Here is a 16217-nt window from a genome sequence, read left to right as displayed (position 1 = left end):
ACCACAACTACGAGAGGAAGAATACACAAACATTTTTAAAAAATAATTTACAGAAAGATGGCCAGCAACAGTTCTGGTGTGTCAGAAGTGTTGGTAAATATATAGTGGGAAGCAGTTTTTAAATATGAAGGATGTGTCTGCAAGCAATAAAGTTGATGAATATCAGAAAGAGAATCCAGGAGAGTCCCAATATTATTTTCCTTGTAAGCAGTAAGAGCTGTGTAGGAATCCTTCTGTGAACCATAGAAATAATAAATGCTGAGGCCATTGGAACATAATCTCAATCAGCAAGATGCCACTGCTTTCCAGATTTCCTCACAGGCCCTGCTAATTCCATGCCAAAACTAGCAGCGGATTTCCTCCCTCTAATATCCCCTGATGCCTTACTCGATTATTGTCACTGCTCTCCAACCATGCACTGTCCCTTCGGACTGTGCATCTCTCCACTGAGTCAGTCAAAGGAGCCTGGGTGTCTGCAGGATATGGTCTAGGACCATAAACTAACTTGTTCCATGTGAAAAGACAGAAACAAGAAAAACAAAAGCAAGGGGAACCATCAAAGTTTTTCTTCATCTATTGGATTACTGACTGGAAGCAAGCAAGGAAGAGGGATATGAGGGATTTGAACAAATTCTCTAGCTGATTATCACAGGAGAGCTGATTGGGAATATTCCAGTAAACCATAGGATGGTGTCACTTCTGTCTTGCCTGTACATTATTCTATGGTAAGATGTTTTTTTCTGATTTTTCCTTTTAGCCCAGAGGAGAGAAAAGCATGCATCCATGAGATGACTTCTATACCATATTGTAACAGAAGCCAGGGGTAATACAGAATACATTTATTTGGGGGTGGACTAGGATCTACTAGACAACATATCTTCTCTGAGGCCAGAGTGAGAATCATTGATCAACTCTCTACCTTCAGGCTAGGAAATTCCCTGGCACAACTTAAAGATGAAGGCAATTTCTACTCAGAGAACATTAGTCGGATCCTGGACAACTTGCTTGAAGGTTATGACAATCGGCTGCGGCCAGGATTTGGAGGTAAGAAGCTGTATTGTTGCTAGACTCAATATCTGTAGTCTTCTTCCTCTTTCACTGACCTTCCAAGACACAGAGGCTTCAGAAAGGGGGTAGTTTGTCAGAATGGCAAGGTGTAGGGGTACTGGAGAGACGCCATGCCTGCATCCTATCCAGTGTTGTTCTTTTCTCAATTGGTGACCTTCTGCATGTTACTTGAACTGTCTAAGCCTCAGTACCTTTGCGGTGTGGGCATATGAGTGTATTTGTCTCAGGTTTGGGTGAGTGTAGAATGAGGTTCTCCATGTAAAATGATTTTCTTAGCATTTGGCTCATGAAAGATATATATTTTTATTCATATATATATTTATTCATATATGTATAATTTATTTATATGGCTATTGTTATTTTTAGAACTTCAATCTATTTCCCTTGGATTTCTTAATATTTCCCCAATTTTACTAGAATAAATGCAAAATAAGGCAACTGATATGAGTTTTCAGAGTTGAAAGACACAAAGTCTCCCATGGCTGGATCATATTGCTGTGGTAGCGGATTCTGCCTGTGCAAAGAACTCTGTGGAGTTTCCTGGGCCCCCTTCAACATCACTGCCGATAGTTACCCTAACTGTTGGGGCTAATTTCAGGTGCTGTCACTGAAGTCAAAACAGACATTTATGTGACCAGTTTTGGGCCTGTGTCAGATGTGGAGATGGTGAGTAAGCTCTGCATAAGATGGATATTTTTACTTAAGAGAGGAGAGCTAAGTCCCAGTACTAATGAAAATGGGTATTGCCACCTGCCTGGCCTCAGATTCATGATGCAAAATGTGGATTCATGCTGGGAGGACATGGCCAATAGTGCAGATTACCACTGGCTTAATCTCTTTCATGTTTCACGAAGGGTTCTGCTTGAACATTTTAAACTGAGGAACTTTTTAAGATGACATCCTGTTTTCATTCACATATCATGTACTTATTCCTACAAAGATAAGACTTTCTCCTTCACAAAGTCTAACTAAATTTGTAGGAATAGGAAAAACATATGGTTCTATGCCATATAGTTCTATGAAATTTAAAACATACCTGTCTTTTGTAGAACATAATTATCAGCATACTTTACTAAAGCAGCAAAGGAGTACTTGGAAAGGCTCATGCATTCCACCTTTTACATTGTGGATGGACCAGTGGGTGTTCTGAGCACTCAGTTCCAGGTACAGATGGCTGTAGGATTCGTAAGAGGGTATTTATAGTCAGTGGCTGTGAAAACCCAAACTAGTCTTCTAGAACAAAGTGCATACTGATATTCTTTCACAGTTGTCTGGTAACATTCCCCCTGACACTAAAATATCAATACAAATGTGTAAACACACAAAATTATCTTTAAAGAGGTATGTCATTAATTTTTATTTAGGGAAATGAAATTCTGGAGAAAAAACTATTGGAGACTTTTTCATCTTTTACTTTTGAGTTGATAAGAAAAGAAGAAAAGGAAGGAAGGAATAAAAGAGGAAAGAAACGGGAGGGGGAAAGACAAGAAAGAACGCAAACATGGAAGATGGAGGGGGAGGAAAGGCTTTATTACTAGACATATATCTTAAAACTTGAGGAGAAAGAAAGCATAACTCAAAATCCTGATAATTTTTAGTATCATTTTTCATTTAAATAATCATTCACCCCAAGAATGAAAAAAACACAACAATTTTTAGGTCTGGATATATTTGGGATTTTGTTTCATACTTGTGTTTCTTTTTTAAAGTTTTCTTTTAAGATAAAGCCCTAATAGAGTTTAGATCATTATTCTATAGGTATATTGCTATTAAATTATGTTTAAAAATATAATCAGAACTTATAGTAATAAATACTGAGAGGGAATTTATAAAGTAGAGAAGACTGTTATTGGCAATGCTTTGATATAACAATAAGTTGTAAATTATCATTGACTGCTGCTATAGCCTTTCTCACAACTCAACATTTTTAATGTTATTTCACATAAGTCAAAATTAAAAATCAAAATTTTGATATGCATACTTAAGTGACATTTAGAATAATCATGGCAACATTTGCTTTTTTATTGTCTAATAATAATATAAATAATTAGGATGTAGGTTCATAATGCGCTATTCAATAAACTTTATCTGTTCTTATCTGTGCTTTAATGAATGGTACCATAATGGTCCAAGACCCACTGAAGGTGAGTGAGATGCTAAGAAGAATGGTTAGAATACTTGATGCTAGGAAAGGCAGCATGAAGCCCAGACTACACAGTTTTTCATTAATTTTTCTTGAAAATTAAGGAGGATAATACATATAGGTGGATGCAGGCTGGACAGGTACAGAAGAAGCATGCTAAGGAGAGTCACGATGGGAAGAAGAGGTTCTCATACACAGCACCATCTTTCATAATAGTATTACAGATTTTTCAATTTTGAGAAAAATGATTCACCAAAATCATTATTTAGTGATTCTAAATCATTCGATAAGTATAATCATCAATCATTCATTGAGTATAAAATAATTATTTACTCATTATTAAATTATTATTCAGCTTTACTGGAGAAGTTATGCCAATAAAATGTTGCTAATAAAAGATTGATGTATTGCTTACACTTTTGAATGGGGTATATTCGCTAGTGAATGGACTTATTTTAGCAAACCATTTCTGCAGGCTGTGTGAATGTTTGATTTTTCCTTAGGAATATACAATGGATGTTTTCTTTCGCCAGACTTGGACTGATGAGAGATTGAAGTTTGGGGGGCCAGCTGAGATTCTGAGTTTAAATAACTTGATGGTCAGTAAAATCTGGACACCTGACACTTTTTTCAGAAACGGAAAAAAGTCAATTGCTCACAACATGACAACCCCTAATAAACTCTTCAGAATAATGCAGAATGGAACAATTCTATACACCATGAGGTGAGGTTTCTCTAATTCTTTTACCTCCACCAAAACAACTTGACTCCTGTGCTAACTCACAATAATTTGTTTCAATGTCCCTAGGCTGACCATCAACGCTGACTGTCCCATGAGACTGGTTAACTTTCCTATGGATGGACATGTTTGTCCACTCAAGTTTGGGAGTTGTAAGTGATAGAAAGCCCCTGAGAGCCAAATAATGATGTTATGATTTGGTTTTATAGACTGAAAAACAAAAGTTAAATACTATTATGACACTTTCAATGTGATTTCAGAAATATGCTTACTATGCATACCATAGAGGTTTTAGTCACTGAGATTAAGGAAAAACAAAAAGAAAATTTGTGTTGCAAATCTTTTTTCTATAAACAAATGATGCTTTTATGAAAAAAGACAACATATTCACGGCTATGTTTGTTTCAAAAATTCAGATGCTTACCCCAAAAGTGAAATCATATATACATGGAAAAAAGGACCACTTTACTCAGTAGAAGTCCCCGAAGAATCTTCCAGCCTCCTCCAGTATGATCTGATTGGACAGACAGTATCTAGTGAGACAATTAAATCTAACACAGGTAAGAATCTGACCAAGATGATGCTAGTGTACATTTCAAAATACCTATTCATTTCTCTTCCATATTAACCATTCTTAACTAACTGCCCTTTGAGGTGGCACATACCTAACTTCATAATTTGTTTTGCAACTGGGCGGATATAAAGATTTGTATAATCCTGGAATAAGGTGTTTTGCACAAAGAACCAAACTGAAAACAAGAACTAATAGTCTCCTTGCTCTGTCAGCTGCTAGTCATGTAATCTTCTCATATATTGAAGAATGCCTTTGCTTGTTAGCTTCCAGTCCATGCTAATTTAAAACCTTGCCAGATTTATGTTTACTTGCATTCCTTTTGCAGACTGTCAAAGGCAATATTGATGTACATGTCTTCCAACAGGTGAATACGTAATAATGACAGTCTATTTCCACTTGCAAAGGAAGATGGGCTACTTCATGATCCAGATATATACTCCGTGCATCATGACAGTCATTCTTTCCCAGGTGTCTTTCTGGATTAATAAGGAGTCTGTCCCAGCCAGAACTGTCTTTGGTATGCCTCCCACTTTGTGCTCTAGATTTGCTCATCCACCCCTTGCTCATGCATTTTGAGTAAATATTCACACTAGTGGATTTTTCAATCCACAAAGGAAACAGACTCTTATGCCACCCAGACATATATATTACGTAAAATCACCCTCATTCCATTGCAAGTTGTGTGGCAAATAAACAAACAAACAAAAAGCCTCAACAATAATTCTTGGGCTGGGGATTCAGCTCAGCAGTGCAGCCACCTGCCTCGCAAGCGCAAGGTCCTGAGTTCGATCCCCAGTACCAAAAATAACCCCCAAATCAATTCTGCCCAGTACCTTAATGCTTTACTTGATCTAATTAGCAGTATTTTACCTTGATTTACATTTTTTCATTAGGAGAAAATAGTGGAAAGGTAAAAACTAATGTGTCAATTGAGGAAAACAAAAGGGCAAAATATTTGGCTCACACATATGTAAATTATATCTCACTTTTATTAGGTTGAATCATGTAAATTTTTCATTTTTTTCAGTCTAAAAATAGTTCAATACCACCAATTTCCTGTGGCTCAACTTAAATATTTAGTGCCATTTATGACTATAAAATACTCATCTAGATGGAGCAATATTATGAAAAAATTACGAAAAAGCTGTAACTGAAAATTATCAGAAACAAAATTTATCTTTTTTGATTTTCATTATAAATCAGGTAGTATATAGGACTATTAAGACCTGAGTTGAACTGAAATCTCAGATAATCTTGACTTCGTAAACTTACTGTATTAGAATAGGCTTCTTTTTGCAAATTATAAAAGAATATCTGCCTAATAATGTTGACCATCAATGTTATACATCTCCTAAATGTTCAAATTCCCCACCCCTATTGTTCAAATAGGAAAACTGCTGGCAGATTAGTGATGAAATTTATTTTCTCATGGGTAAATACTTAACCATAAAACTAGGCTAATTAAAAAATTACAGTAACCTAATTTTAAGTTAATATTCACACTAGATAGACTTCTCAACTGTAATGAAAGATATTATTCCTTACGAAAATTGATCATAAACTTGAGATACTTTTACTTAAGTGATAATAATTTGTTAAAGTTATTTTTAAGCAGTTACCAAACTTGTTCATGACGCATATTGTGCAAAACTTAAGCTAATTCAGTTCAACAAATAATTTTTTGAGCATACATCATATAAGTCACTGCATTAACTTTGAATGATAGAAATATAGTACTTAGAATAATGATCATGAACCATTATAATAAAACAATAAAAATTACTGTGCAGTGGTAGAGTATTTAATCCTTCCTAGCAACACATTTTCATTTGCTCCTATTATTGGGTCCTTGATATTAATACTGTATTTCTCTTTCCTTTTAATTTTAGGGATCACCACTGTTTTAACCATGACCACCCTAAGCATCAGTGCCCGACACTCCTTGCCCAAGGTGTCCTATGCGACAGCCATGGATTGGTTCATAGCTGTGTGCTTTGCTTTCGTCTTTTCTGCACTCATTGAATTTGCAGCTGTCAACTACTTCACCAGTCTTCAGACACGGGGGGCCAGAAGGAAGGCACAGATTACAGCCATATCCCCAGTGACAATATCAAAGGCGACTGAACCTGTGGAGGCTGAGATTGTTGTGGTAATTGTTTTCTTTTCTAATCTTGCCCACTGGGTAGCAAAAGGCAGTCCATATAGAAAGTGCAAGCAAATAAACAGTCTGAAATAATATTAATTCAGCATGAGTTATATAACTGTAGTTCCAAGAGCGAGAGCAATTCTGCTTCCAATTCCGCAGGAAAAGACTAAGGAACAATTCTTCATTTATATTTCCTTTAAACTTGTAGCATGATTCTTTCATCATCCTTGCTTGTACAAGCAGATTCCAGGCTCTCAGAGGAGACTGGAAAACTCTGCTTAGCCTTTAGATGTTTCCTTTGAACAAGTTTACTTATACCAAGGAGAGAGAAGAAAGTTTTAAAAAGGTTCTTAATGAGGCTTCAGGGTCTAAAGGAAGAAAACAAGGACTCTCATGGAATGGACAAGTTTTTGTTAGAAATCTGCTTGCTGTTTTATTTCATGAGGGCAAGACATGAATAGTAATAGAGTTTCTGAAATTTGAGTCATAATCCAAATATTTAGCTAATTTTAAAACATTCTAACATTGATATCTGTTTAATAAATTTATGTACATCAAGAAGTTTATGTTCAAAGGTTTATAATCAGTGATAAATGCTCATAAATTTACAGTAAGTGTGCTGTGGCCCAGCCCTGTTCCCCAAAAGTTTTTGAACAAGGAATAAATAGTAGCATTAATACATAAAGTTTCATATATGTTTCTAAAACAAATTGTGAAACTGATTATAAGTATATATTTTTATTTTAATACAAACCACAAAGAGTAACTCAGAAAAAAAAGAGTTGTTACTCTGAAAAGTTGAATAAGAACCTGAAATGGAAATTTTCTGGAACTGATCAGTTGTAGTAAACTTAAAACCACATGCATCTTAGTAATCATTGGTTTAATTTTATGATAAAAATTATAAAGCTATGTGTGTTTTACTTCCCCAAATGTGAGAAATTCTTTGGCTAAAAACATGACAATTTTTTTATAAACTAGGAAATTTATTTAACAATATATATTTTCTCCAGGAAATAAGACTATTCCATAATAAATGGACACGTAAGTACAGATTTTTAAATTAGCCCTTATTATAAGAGAAGAAAATATTTGCTACCCATTGATCTATTATAATTATCTTCTTTATAAATGGAGAAATAGTCTCAGAAAAAGAAAATACGAGTTCCCAGTCTGTAGAAAAAGTAGAAATTGATTCTAGAATTTCTTATACCTACATTACAGAGACTGAAGGTATCCCTTCCCCAACATGTTCTCTAGGACTTAAACACATCAGAGTTTATATCCCTGGAAAAAACATTTTAAAAATATATTGAATTCACCCCCCACCCTGTTCTCCCTTTGACTTAATGATATTTTCTTCCTATTTGTTTGTGTTTTGAAAGGTCATAAAAATATGGGTTTTGTGACAAAAATATGGTAGTCTACAAACTCAGTCAAAGATATTTTAAAGCCACTTTTTCAGGCAAGATAAATTTTACACATTTTTGAGAATTATTTCATGTTCTTCAAAATAAGAAATTTTGCTATAAGTGATCTGTGTACATAAACATATAATTTACATACTATGAAAAGGTCATAGAGCAACCATCCCATTAGGCTATTATTTTGAGAGTGTACTTTATTAATAAGATGGAATTTAAGATCTGCAGTCTTCATATAAACTATTTCCTACAGTCCTAAAATAGTGACATTTAATGAACAGATCCTTTGGGTAGCTGTGTAAAAAATTGTACTTAAATCACTTTGAAGTACATTTTCTTGTAAGTTACCTTTTTCCCTTTTGAAAAATTATATTTCTGAACCTACCTCCACTTAAAATATTTTAAAGCATTGACTAGAATTTTGTTTCTAGGAGTCTAAAGTGCAAAAATTAAAAACAAAAATAACCAAACAATACAAACCTTGAAGATATCAAAAATAGAGTTGATTACAAAAGAAATTTATTTTATTTGTTTATGTCAAAACTTGGCAAGTTGCCTTATATAATATAGAGGAACAAACATAAATTACACATTTGCAGTTTATGTTACACAAATCGCAAGGCAATTTTTTTCTTGCAAATATCATGACATTTAGAAATGCCTATTCAGTTGTAATCAAAACATTATTTGAATGAGTTGGACATTGAAATAACAAACTATTGTGAGAAAGTTGAGGTGAAATTAAGCGCTCGAGTATATCATGTGATTCTAAGCTCTGTATTTTAAATTTTCACAGAAAATTATTAAGAATTTATGTGGATAAGTATTTGTTAATTTTATCACTTTAATATTGACTTGGAAATTTATGTAATAATGACAAATAAATTCAAGCATTTAAAAATGTGATTCAAACTGAAAATACACCTTACAGCTAAATTGTCAGGTTGGGTCTGTAGACTAATCAGCTCTCAGCTTCTAAAGCATTTGGAACTGGAACAATAATTTATTTATATTTTTAGGCTTTGAGGAAAACTGTCAGCAGCTTTCTCCAGTTTCCTTCCTGTTTTTATATATTATGTCATCTTGGGATTAGAATCATTCCTATTTTATGATTTCAGAATCTTTGATGTACCTGAACCTTTGATGTATCTGTAAGGCACTGGACCAAGTTCAGTCTTTGGCCTCTTTTTGCATAGTTTGTTAGTTTCTTTGGAGCTTTAAAGGGCTAAGCTCTTATTGCTGTGTTCCTAAGAGTGAATCCTCCACACTCCATCAATACTTCCCTTGAATGCTGTCATTACTCCTAATGCGGGATGTCTTCTTCACAAGGAGTGAGATATATTTGTTAATTACTTACATACAAAATTGACCAAATTTCATTAGCCAGGCCAATAGTTATAGATTACATTGTTTATTCGTTTTCTTTTCTTTCTCAAATCTGGCCCCCATTTGTGAGTATTTACGTATTCATTGAATTATTCATGCCACAAGTATGTGTTTAGTGCTCTTATGTGCCAGCAGAATGCTAAAATCATCATATGGCCTTTTCCCTGGCAGAGCTTCTTTCTACCAGAAAGAAACTCAACAAGGGGAGAGAAAAGTCAGTGATCCTTCGTAATACAGGCTGTGCCTAGAGATGTAGGGTAGAATGAAGAAGAGCCATACAAGAGTGTCTCCATGTGGAGGATTTTGAAACCATCTCCATTTCTGCAGAGGCAATGTCTATGCTGAGAAGAGAAAGATAAGCCTGACCCTGAACTGGGGGCTAGTTGCTAAAAACTTGAGCGCAGAGGGGAAAATAAGCCAATGTCCTTCCTGCCCTTCCCCTTACAATGAGGATTTGTGCCAGGCCAATTCCATGCTCCACTCACCTCTATAGAGAGATGTGATATATAGAATGCTGAAAAGTTACATTTCCTGTTCCAAATTTCCTCAAGATTTCTCTTGACTACTCTCACTGTTCTCTAGAATTATAGGTTAAATTAAAACTGTCAGAATCTCTAAGTACGAGAAAGATCTAAGTACCTATGCCATGACTGTGCCACCATGGATTAATGAAGAGAATGAGGTGAATTAGACAGGGGTGTAAGTGGGTAGATCTTTCTCCATATATTTTATCAAATCTCCACTCAGTTCTCTATTCTGTGCCCACCAAACAGTGGTCTGATTTTCTCTAGCACCATGGATGCATCAGATTGATGCCAATAAGCTGCTTCTCTGCAGAGATCCTGAAGTAATTTCTGTTCCCAACTCTTATCAGCTGTTACAAATGCAGGAAAATCCAGTACAGTTCTGATTTTCCCCATGATGATTACTTGATGATTTTTCAAACATATCAAACACTAAATGTTGTCAAAAATGTTCTTTTTTATTTTTGGTGCCCCTAATACTTGTATTATAAGCAGGTGCTTTGTCCATTCAGCAGCACAGCCCTGGCTACAATGTCTCAATTAAGAGTCACTCACTGTCCTGTGCTTTTTAAAATATTAGACTGAAAATTGCTCTAAATATTTTCCTAACGACTTATCCCTACATCAAATAATTGATTGTCATATTGCTCACTTTGACTCGAAGTACCTTTGCAATATGACGTTACTTAACACAAAGCGGTGCTCTAAAAATACTCAAGACAGGATGGCACTAAGCAGCAGGGGAGCCCTGGAAAAATTCAAAACCACAGGTGTTCCACTCAAAACGGTGACAGCCCCAAGCTGAGCCCTCATCTCGACTCTGACAAAAGTCTATTTTACCATCAACTGAAGCTGCTAGGCTTACAATACAGCAGGTGGGTCTAATGCAGACCTGTAGCTTAAATGACTCACAAAATTGGCTTTCTCTTAATTTCAGAAATTCAGTGTGTTCCTTCTTCATTGCTGTCCAGTATTTTCAAGTTGCCAATTCCCGATTATGAAGTAGCTGATTATCCAGTGTAAATAGTAGCCAGGACTCTTGTATTTTCTTTAACATATTATATTTGTCCCTGACTAGACCACCCCCCCCAAACAAACTACTAGACAGTTAAACAACTGTGCCTCTAAACCACATTCTTACTGGGGGGCTCTTTTTCCCTTATAGGACATCCGGCAAGGTCTGGTAATATTTCTGGTTGTTACAACTTGGGTGTAGGATGCTACTAGTCTCTTACACTAAGAAGTTTGGAGTGATATTCAGTATCCCATGATGCATAGGACAGTCTTCCACAATAAAGGATTATCCAACTCCAAATGCCAGTCGTTCTGGGTTTGATAGACAAAGCCCTATGATTGTGGGATGAACAGCTGGAGAATTGCTAAGAATATGATCTTTGGCATCTGTGAAGACTTATTACCTATATGAGCTTCCTACTACAGTTTCTATTTGTTCCCTTCCAAAATGAATATGACATTAATAATGTTTTCAGAGACTAAGTGAAATTATGCATACAAATTACCTTGTATGGCTTGTCAACAATAAACATTTAGAAATTATACCTATGGTATAATATACTATTGAATGGTCTATTAAAATATAATGTAAAATTATTAAAACTTTTTGTTCTCCTCCCATTCCTTCTTCCTCCAAAAAGTCCTGGAAAATATTTAAATTTTTACTGCCTTGTTGATTAAGCATATTTACTAAGAATAAACTATATACTGTGTACTGCCTAGGCAATATGGAGCACTCAAACATGAACAACAGATTCCCTCTATCAAAAAGCAGATTTCGCATTAGGAAAGGAGACAAGACACAAGAGACATAATTACACTTTGAAGGAAGTATCTGATAACAGTCACTGGAGTTGTACTAGCTAAGTATGCATAAAAGTGTTTAAAGACAGGTATAATTTTTGATGTCAGGTGGCATATGAATTTGCTATCGAAATGAAGTAAAGGTAAAGATCCTATCAAAAGAAATAAAGGAAAGGTAAAAATGAAGGAAAGGTAAAGAAAGGTAAAGATGGCCATGTAAGTTATTCTAGGCAAGGAGGAAATAAAGTAAAAGTAAGTTGAGTAGTGAGAAGGTGAAGAATATGTACATTGAAAATAATAAAAAATTAGTTAAAAATTTGGGGAAAAGTTTATGGGAAAATATTATCATTAACATTAAAGATAAAAACTTGAAGCTTTTGGAGAATAAGAATTTCTGATATCTATGACATGTCTAAATCTTATCACAGGTAAGTAGTAAATATGAAAGTATGATTTGGGGATTTCTGTCTCTCCTGTTCTCCTTTTCTCCTAACTTACAGGCAATGGAGAATGGGGCAGTAAGCGAGGACAGGGATAATCCAATTGCAAAGCCTTTAATCCCAAGCTACTGCCACTTTATTTAAATTTGTCATGGTAGTTCATTCTGAATGATGCCTCTTATCTCCAGACCAGGGTTATTTGGCAATCCTCATTAAATTTTTTCTGATGATGCCAAGATTCAGAAACAGTTCTCTTGCTCCACATCTCTAAAGAAGTGAGGAAGAAAAAATAATGCTCTATATTCTTGTGATGCATTGTTTTACAGTTACTACTTCATCCCAATAAGCCAGGCATGGCTGCCTAGAATAGAAAAAAATGCAGGTTTCAGACAGGTAGCATATATTATTTAAGATGACCCTAGAAAGAAAACCTGCACTGAAGGCTTGCCCTCTTTCTACTCCATTATGATCTTTAGGAATTTTAATAGGGGAACATATCTTAATGATCCAAATGGGTGGAAGAATGATGAGTGTTGTTTGGAGGATGAAAGAGTGACACATTCTGGTCTCTTAGGAAGAGAATATTTTACTAACATATTTAGTGGATTAAAAATCAAATCAGAATTAAGAAACATAACAGAAAACTGCAAGACAGTAATAAGCTTATTTCTCAGAGAAGCAGCATGAACTGGGACCAATGTATCATTGTATCATTACTTTGGTCCAACCTCACACAGGTGAGCCTACAGATTTAGTCCTCAGCTGTCACATATTTTTAATAGATAAAGTCACTTATTTTTTGTCCAGGATGAGAAGACTTGGCCTTCTATTATTTTAAACTCTTGTCCTCCAAGACCTATGATTTATTTACTTCTGTCCAGAGTGCCTAGAAAAGTACCAAGGCAATAGATAAAACATTCCTGACTTGAAATTTATCATGGTCATGTCCATATTAGGCTTGAATACACAAATTTATTTTTGCTTTGAGTGCAGAGACAGATTTTATCATGGTATCTCAAAGTACATTGGACTTGACTCTCTATGATGATTCCTATTATTTAGCTACTATGAAACTTCCATGGGAAATCAAAGCAAAATTCAGAAGGGAAAAAACAGAAAGAAAATTCCTTGGGGTTGTTGTTCCGGCAGCCCAAATGTCACCACATCAGCAGGTCATTTTGGTCCTGCAGCTCAGCCTGAGCTGGGGAGGTGGGCTGTCTCATCCTGCTGCAGCAGGGTTGCTGGCTAAAGCCATGGAAGTCCACCCATGGGAGGAGCATACCCTGCCAGGCAGCAAAGTAGTAATTTTGCTGCCATGGAGGATATAAGACCATTTTACAAGATGAGGGGTAATGTACATCAAATGTTTGAAGGTGGCAGCCCAGCAGGACAAGCTGACCTGGAGGAGAGAGACTGTGATAAGCTGTGGACAAGAAAAGAAAGAAATCAGAGGAAGGGCCCCTAGGCTCCAACAGCATGAAAGGAACCTGAGAATTGGACAGAATCAGTTTCCAAACAAGCCTCAATATTTTAGAGATAAGAGCATGTTGGGATGAAATAAGCAATGACATTGATCACTGTGCATTACTGCTAGCAGTGTGACCATAGCAAGGCATTTTTCCGCTCTGAAACCCAGCCAGCTCTCTTGTCAATTGATGCGTTAAACATCTCTTTGAAGACTAAACTAGATTGTCTTATGATTTCAGTAGAACAGAAAATGTATATAATGACAGAAAAGCATGTGCAACAATCCTGGGGTTAGTAAATGGATCACTCTGGGGACAGAAGATGGAGAGAGATTAGTAGAGAAGCTCTGAATGGGAAGTAGAAGGCCTGCAATATAAAACTCCTGGGAGAAGAAGGAGATATATTTCAAAGCATGAGCAGTCAGTTCCTTCAATTTAAGGCTCTTTTTATGCTTGGGCACTGGCCTATGATGTACATTAGCTCTTTGTTCTTTTTCTAAAATTTCAACTTCTTTAAATTGGATAAATATGAAGATAGAGGCCAATAACATTTCTAGAAGAATAGTGCCAATGAGCTGAACTGCAGTTTCCTTATACTAATTGTTGACATATACCAAATTGGAATTAATGCCCCAGTGCCACAAATATCTATTTCCTTAGGTCTTATTTGTAACTATGGGATAGATATGCCTTTGCATCCCCTGTAGTCTTTTCCTGACATGCTTGATATCGGTTAATGATGTATTGCATTTAGGATGTCAGATGAAAGCAAGTCACTTTTTAAAAAATGATTTAATCCTTTTTTTTTTTTAAAAAGTAGCATCATCAAATGCTATCAAAAATTTTTTGATGCTTTACTTTATACAGTAAGTAGTCAGTGAATATTTGGCAAAGGTGAAAAAGACAGTGACTAATTGGTGGTCTCTATTCTTTTACTTTCACTGGGTATCTGTATTTTTTTTCCACAGCATTCTGATTCCAAGTACCATCTGAAGAAAAGAATCACCTCCCTGAGATTGCCAATCATTCCATCCCCTGAGGCCAGCAAAGTTCTCACTAAAGAACCCAATTTTCAGTCAACGCCTCTTACACCCCCATCTCTCTCAACAGCCTTTGGGGGCACCAGTAAAATAGACCAATATTCTCGAATTCTCTTCCCAGTTGCGTTTGCAGGATTCAACCTTGTATACTGGATAGTTTATCTTTCCAAAGACACAATGGAAGTGAGTAGCAGTGTTGAATAGCTTGCAGCTAGGATGACCCGCATTCTACAAGTTCTCATTTTCTGTATTAAAAAATAGCTCTGAGACTTGTGTAGATATCAAATCAGAATTGAAGATCTGTAGCTCATAGTTTTGAGTAAGCATGTGTGGGACAAAAAGCAATAATGCTGCCCTTCAAAACTGAGAGTAAAAATTGCTGAAAATAATGTAATTTTTTTGTACATTAGAGAGAATTTAGTAAGAGAATAAGATGGATTCAGGATAAATTTGCCAGTCTTTGTCTGTACTGTTCAGTGTTTTTAATTGTCACTGTGGATAACATTTACAAGGCAGATAAAATAAGAAATGCTAACACTTCAAAATGTTGCCTTAAATGTTTATTTTGGCTTAGTTTCCAGAGAGCAAAATATAAATACACTCTAAATATTTATCAGTAGCTTTATACAAGCATGTTGGAGGCCTTTACACTGGCAAAATGGCTTTCAGTAGCATTGTCAAGCTTATATTGAATTTAGACATTTGTTTTCAACCTCGCTGTGCTCTTTTATCTCAATGAAGTTTGGTGTTGTATACATATAAATTATACATAGACCATAAATTATGTATGCATATGTACATAGCTTTAGTTATACTGCAGTACAGTGTTGTTTCATCTCACTAAGTTCTCCTTTTAAAGTAATATGCTTACCATAATTCCATGAGGTTGTAGAAAAAGTTGATGATTTTAAGGAAGATTTGTATATTATGATTATAGTTATCTCTTATATGTTCCCCCTCCCTAAATAAAACAAAAATAAACATGTTTCTCTGGATCTGTTCCATAAAGCCAGGGAAAAGAGTTTTCTTAGGTGCTCAAAGGCAAACTGTTTATTTCTACCCCAATATTTGTGGCCTTGGAGATTCTGCGAGGTAGGCGATATGAGACAACCAACTCTGAAAAGACTTGTGTTCATCTTGAAAAACGTCAATTCGCTTTTCCTCTACTTAATCTACCATGAAAAATGATAAGCCTACTCTTCTCCCTTTCTCCTATGCTAGTCCTTCAGATGCTTCGTTTAACAGTTGCTCTTCTATGAATTGTTACTGGGAAACAGGACCTAGAAGTAAGAGAAAACATGCAGTGTGGTCCATCCAAATGGATAAACCCTTCAAGAGATACACTTGGGACTAAAATATTGTGCAGATTACCCCATAAGCTCGGAATCCAGAAAGAAATATTTTGAGGCTGCTATTCTTGTCACTGTCTCACAAAATGTGAACTCATTA

General features: G+C 35.5%; 1 protein-coding gene across 3 annotated transcripts; it reads left to right on the top strand.

Annotated features, from left to right (window-relative positions):
• Positions 1–317: 317 nt before the first annotated feature.
• On the top strand, positions 318–15753 carry Gabra6 (gamma-aminobutyric acid type A receptor subunit alpha6). Of its 3 annotated transcripts, none has more exons than XM_004836433.4 (9): positions 318–725; positions 926–1044; positions 1667–1734; positions 3715–3935; positions 4020–4102; positions 4367–4510; positions 4889–5041; positions 6414–6673; positions 14697–15753. In XM_004836433.4, exons 1-9 carry the CDS (start codon positions 688–690, stop codon positions 14970–14972), a joined length of 1362 nt encoding a protein of 453 aa, XP_004836490.1. In that variant the 5' UTR covers positions 318–687; the 3' UTR covers positions 14973–15753. The 3 variants fall into 3 exon arrangements, with proteins under 3 accessions (XP_004836490.1, XP_004836491.1, XP_004836492.1); XM_004836434.4 differs by having other exon boundaries at positions 381–725; positions 3745–3935; XM_004836435.4 differs by lacking the exon at positions 1667–1734 and having other exon boundaries at positions 381–725.
• The last annotated feature ends 464 nt before the right edge of the window (positions 15754–16217 follow it).

This window comes from Heterocephalus glaber, unplaced genomic scaffold (assembly GCF_053883595.1).
Source record: "Heterocephalus glaber isolate CG9 unplaced genomic scaffold, H.glaber_assembly_v1.0 deba00001606, whole genome shotgun sequence".
NCBI classification, from domain to species: Eukaryota; Metazoa; Chordata; class Mammalia; order Rodentia; family Bathyergidae; genus Heterocephalus; species Heterocephalus glaber.
Note: the sequence above shows the minus strand (reverse complement) of the source record. Positions and strands in the feature narration are given on the sequence as shown.

Excerpts from the sequence above, each read along its gene's own strand:
- Gabra6 (XM_004836433.4), top strand. The coding sequence starts at position 688 with ATGGTGTCACTTCTGTCTTGCCTGTACATTATTCTATG. Across the intron at positions 726-925 it reads TGCCTGTACATTATTCTATG|GCTAGGAAATTCCCTGGCAC; the intron begins GTAAGATGTTTT and ends CTCTACCTTCAG. Across the intron at positions 1,045-1,666 it reads GCTGCGGCCAGGATTTGGAG|GTGCTGTCACTGAAGTCAAA; the intron begins GTAAGAAGCTGT and ends GGCTAATTTCAG.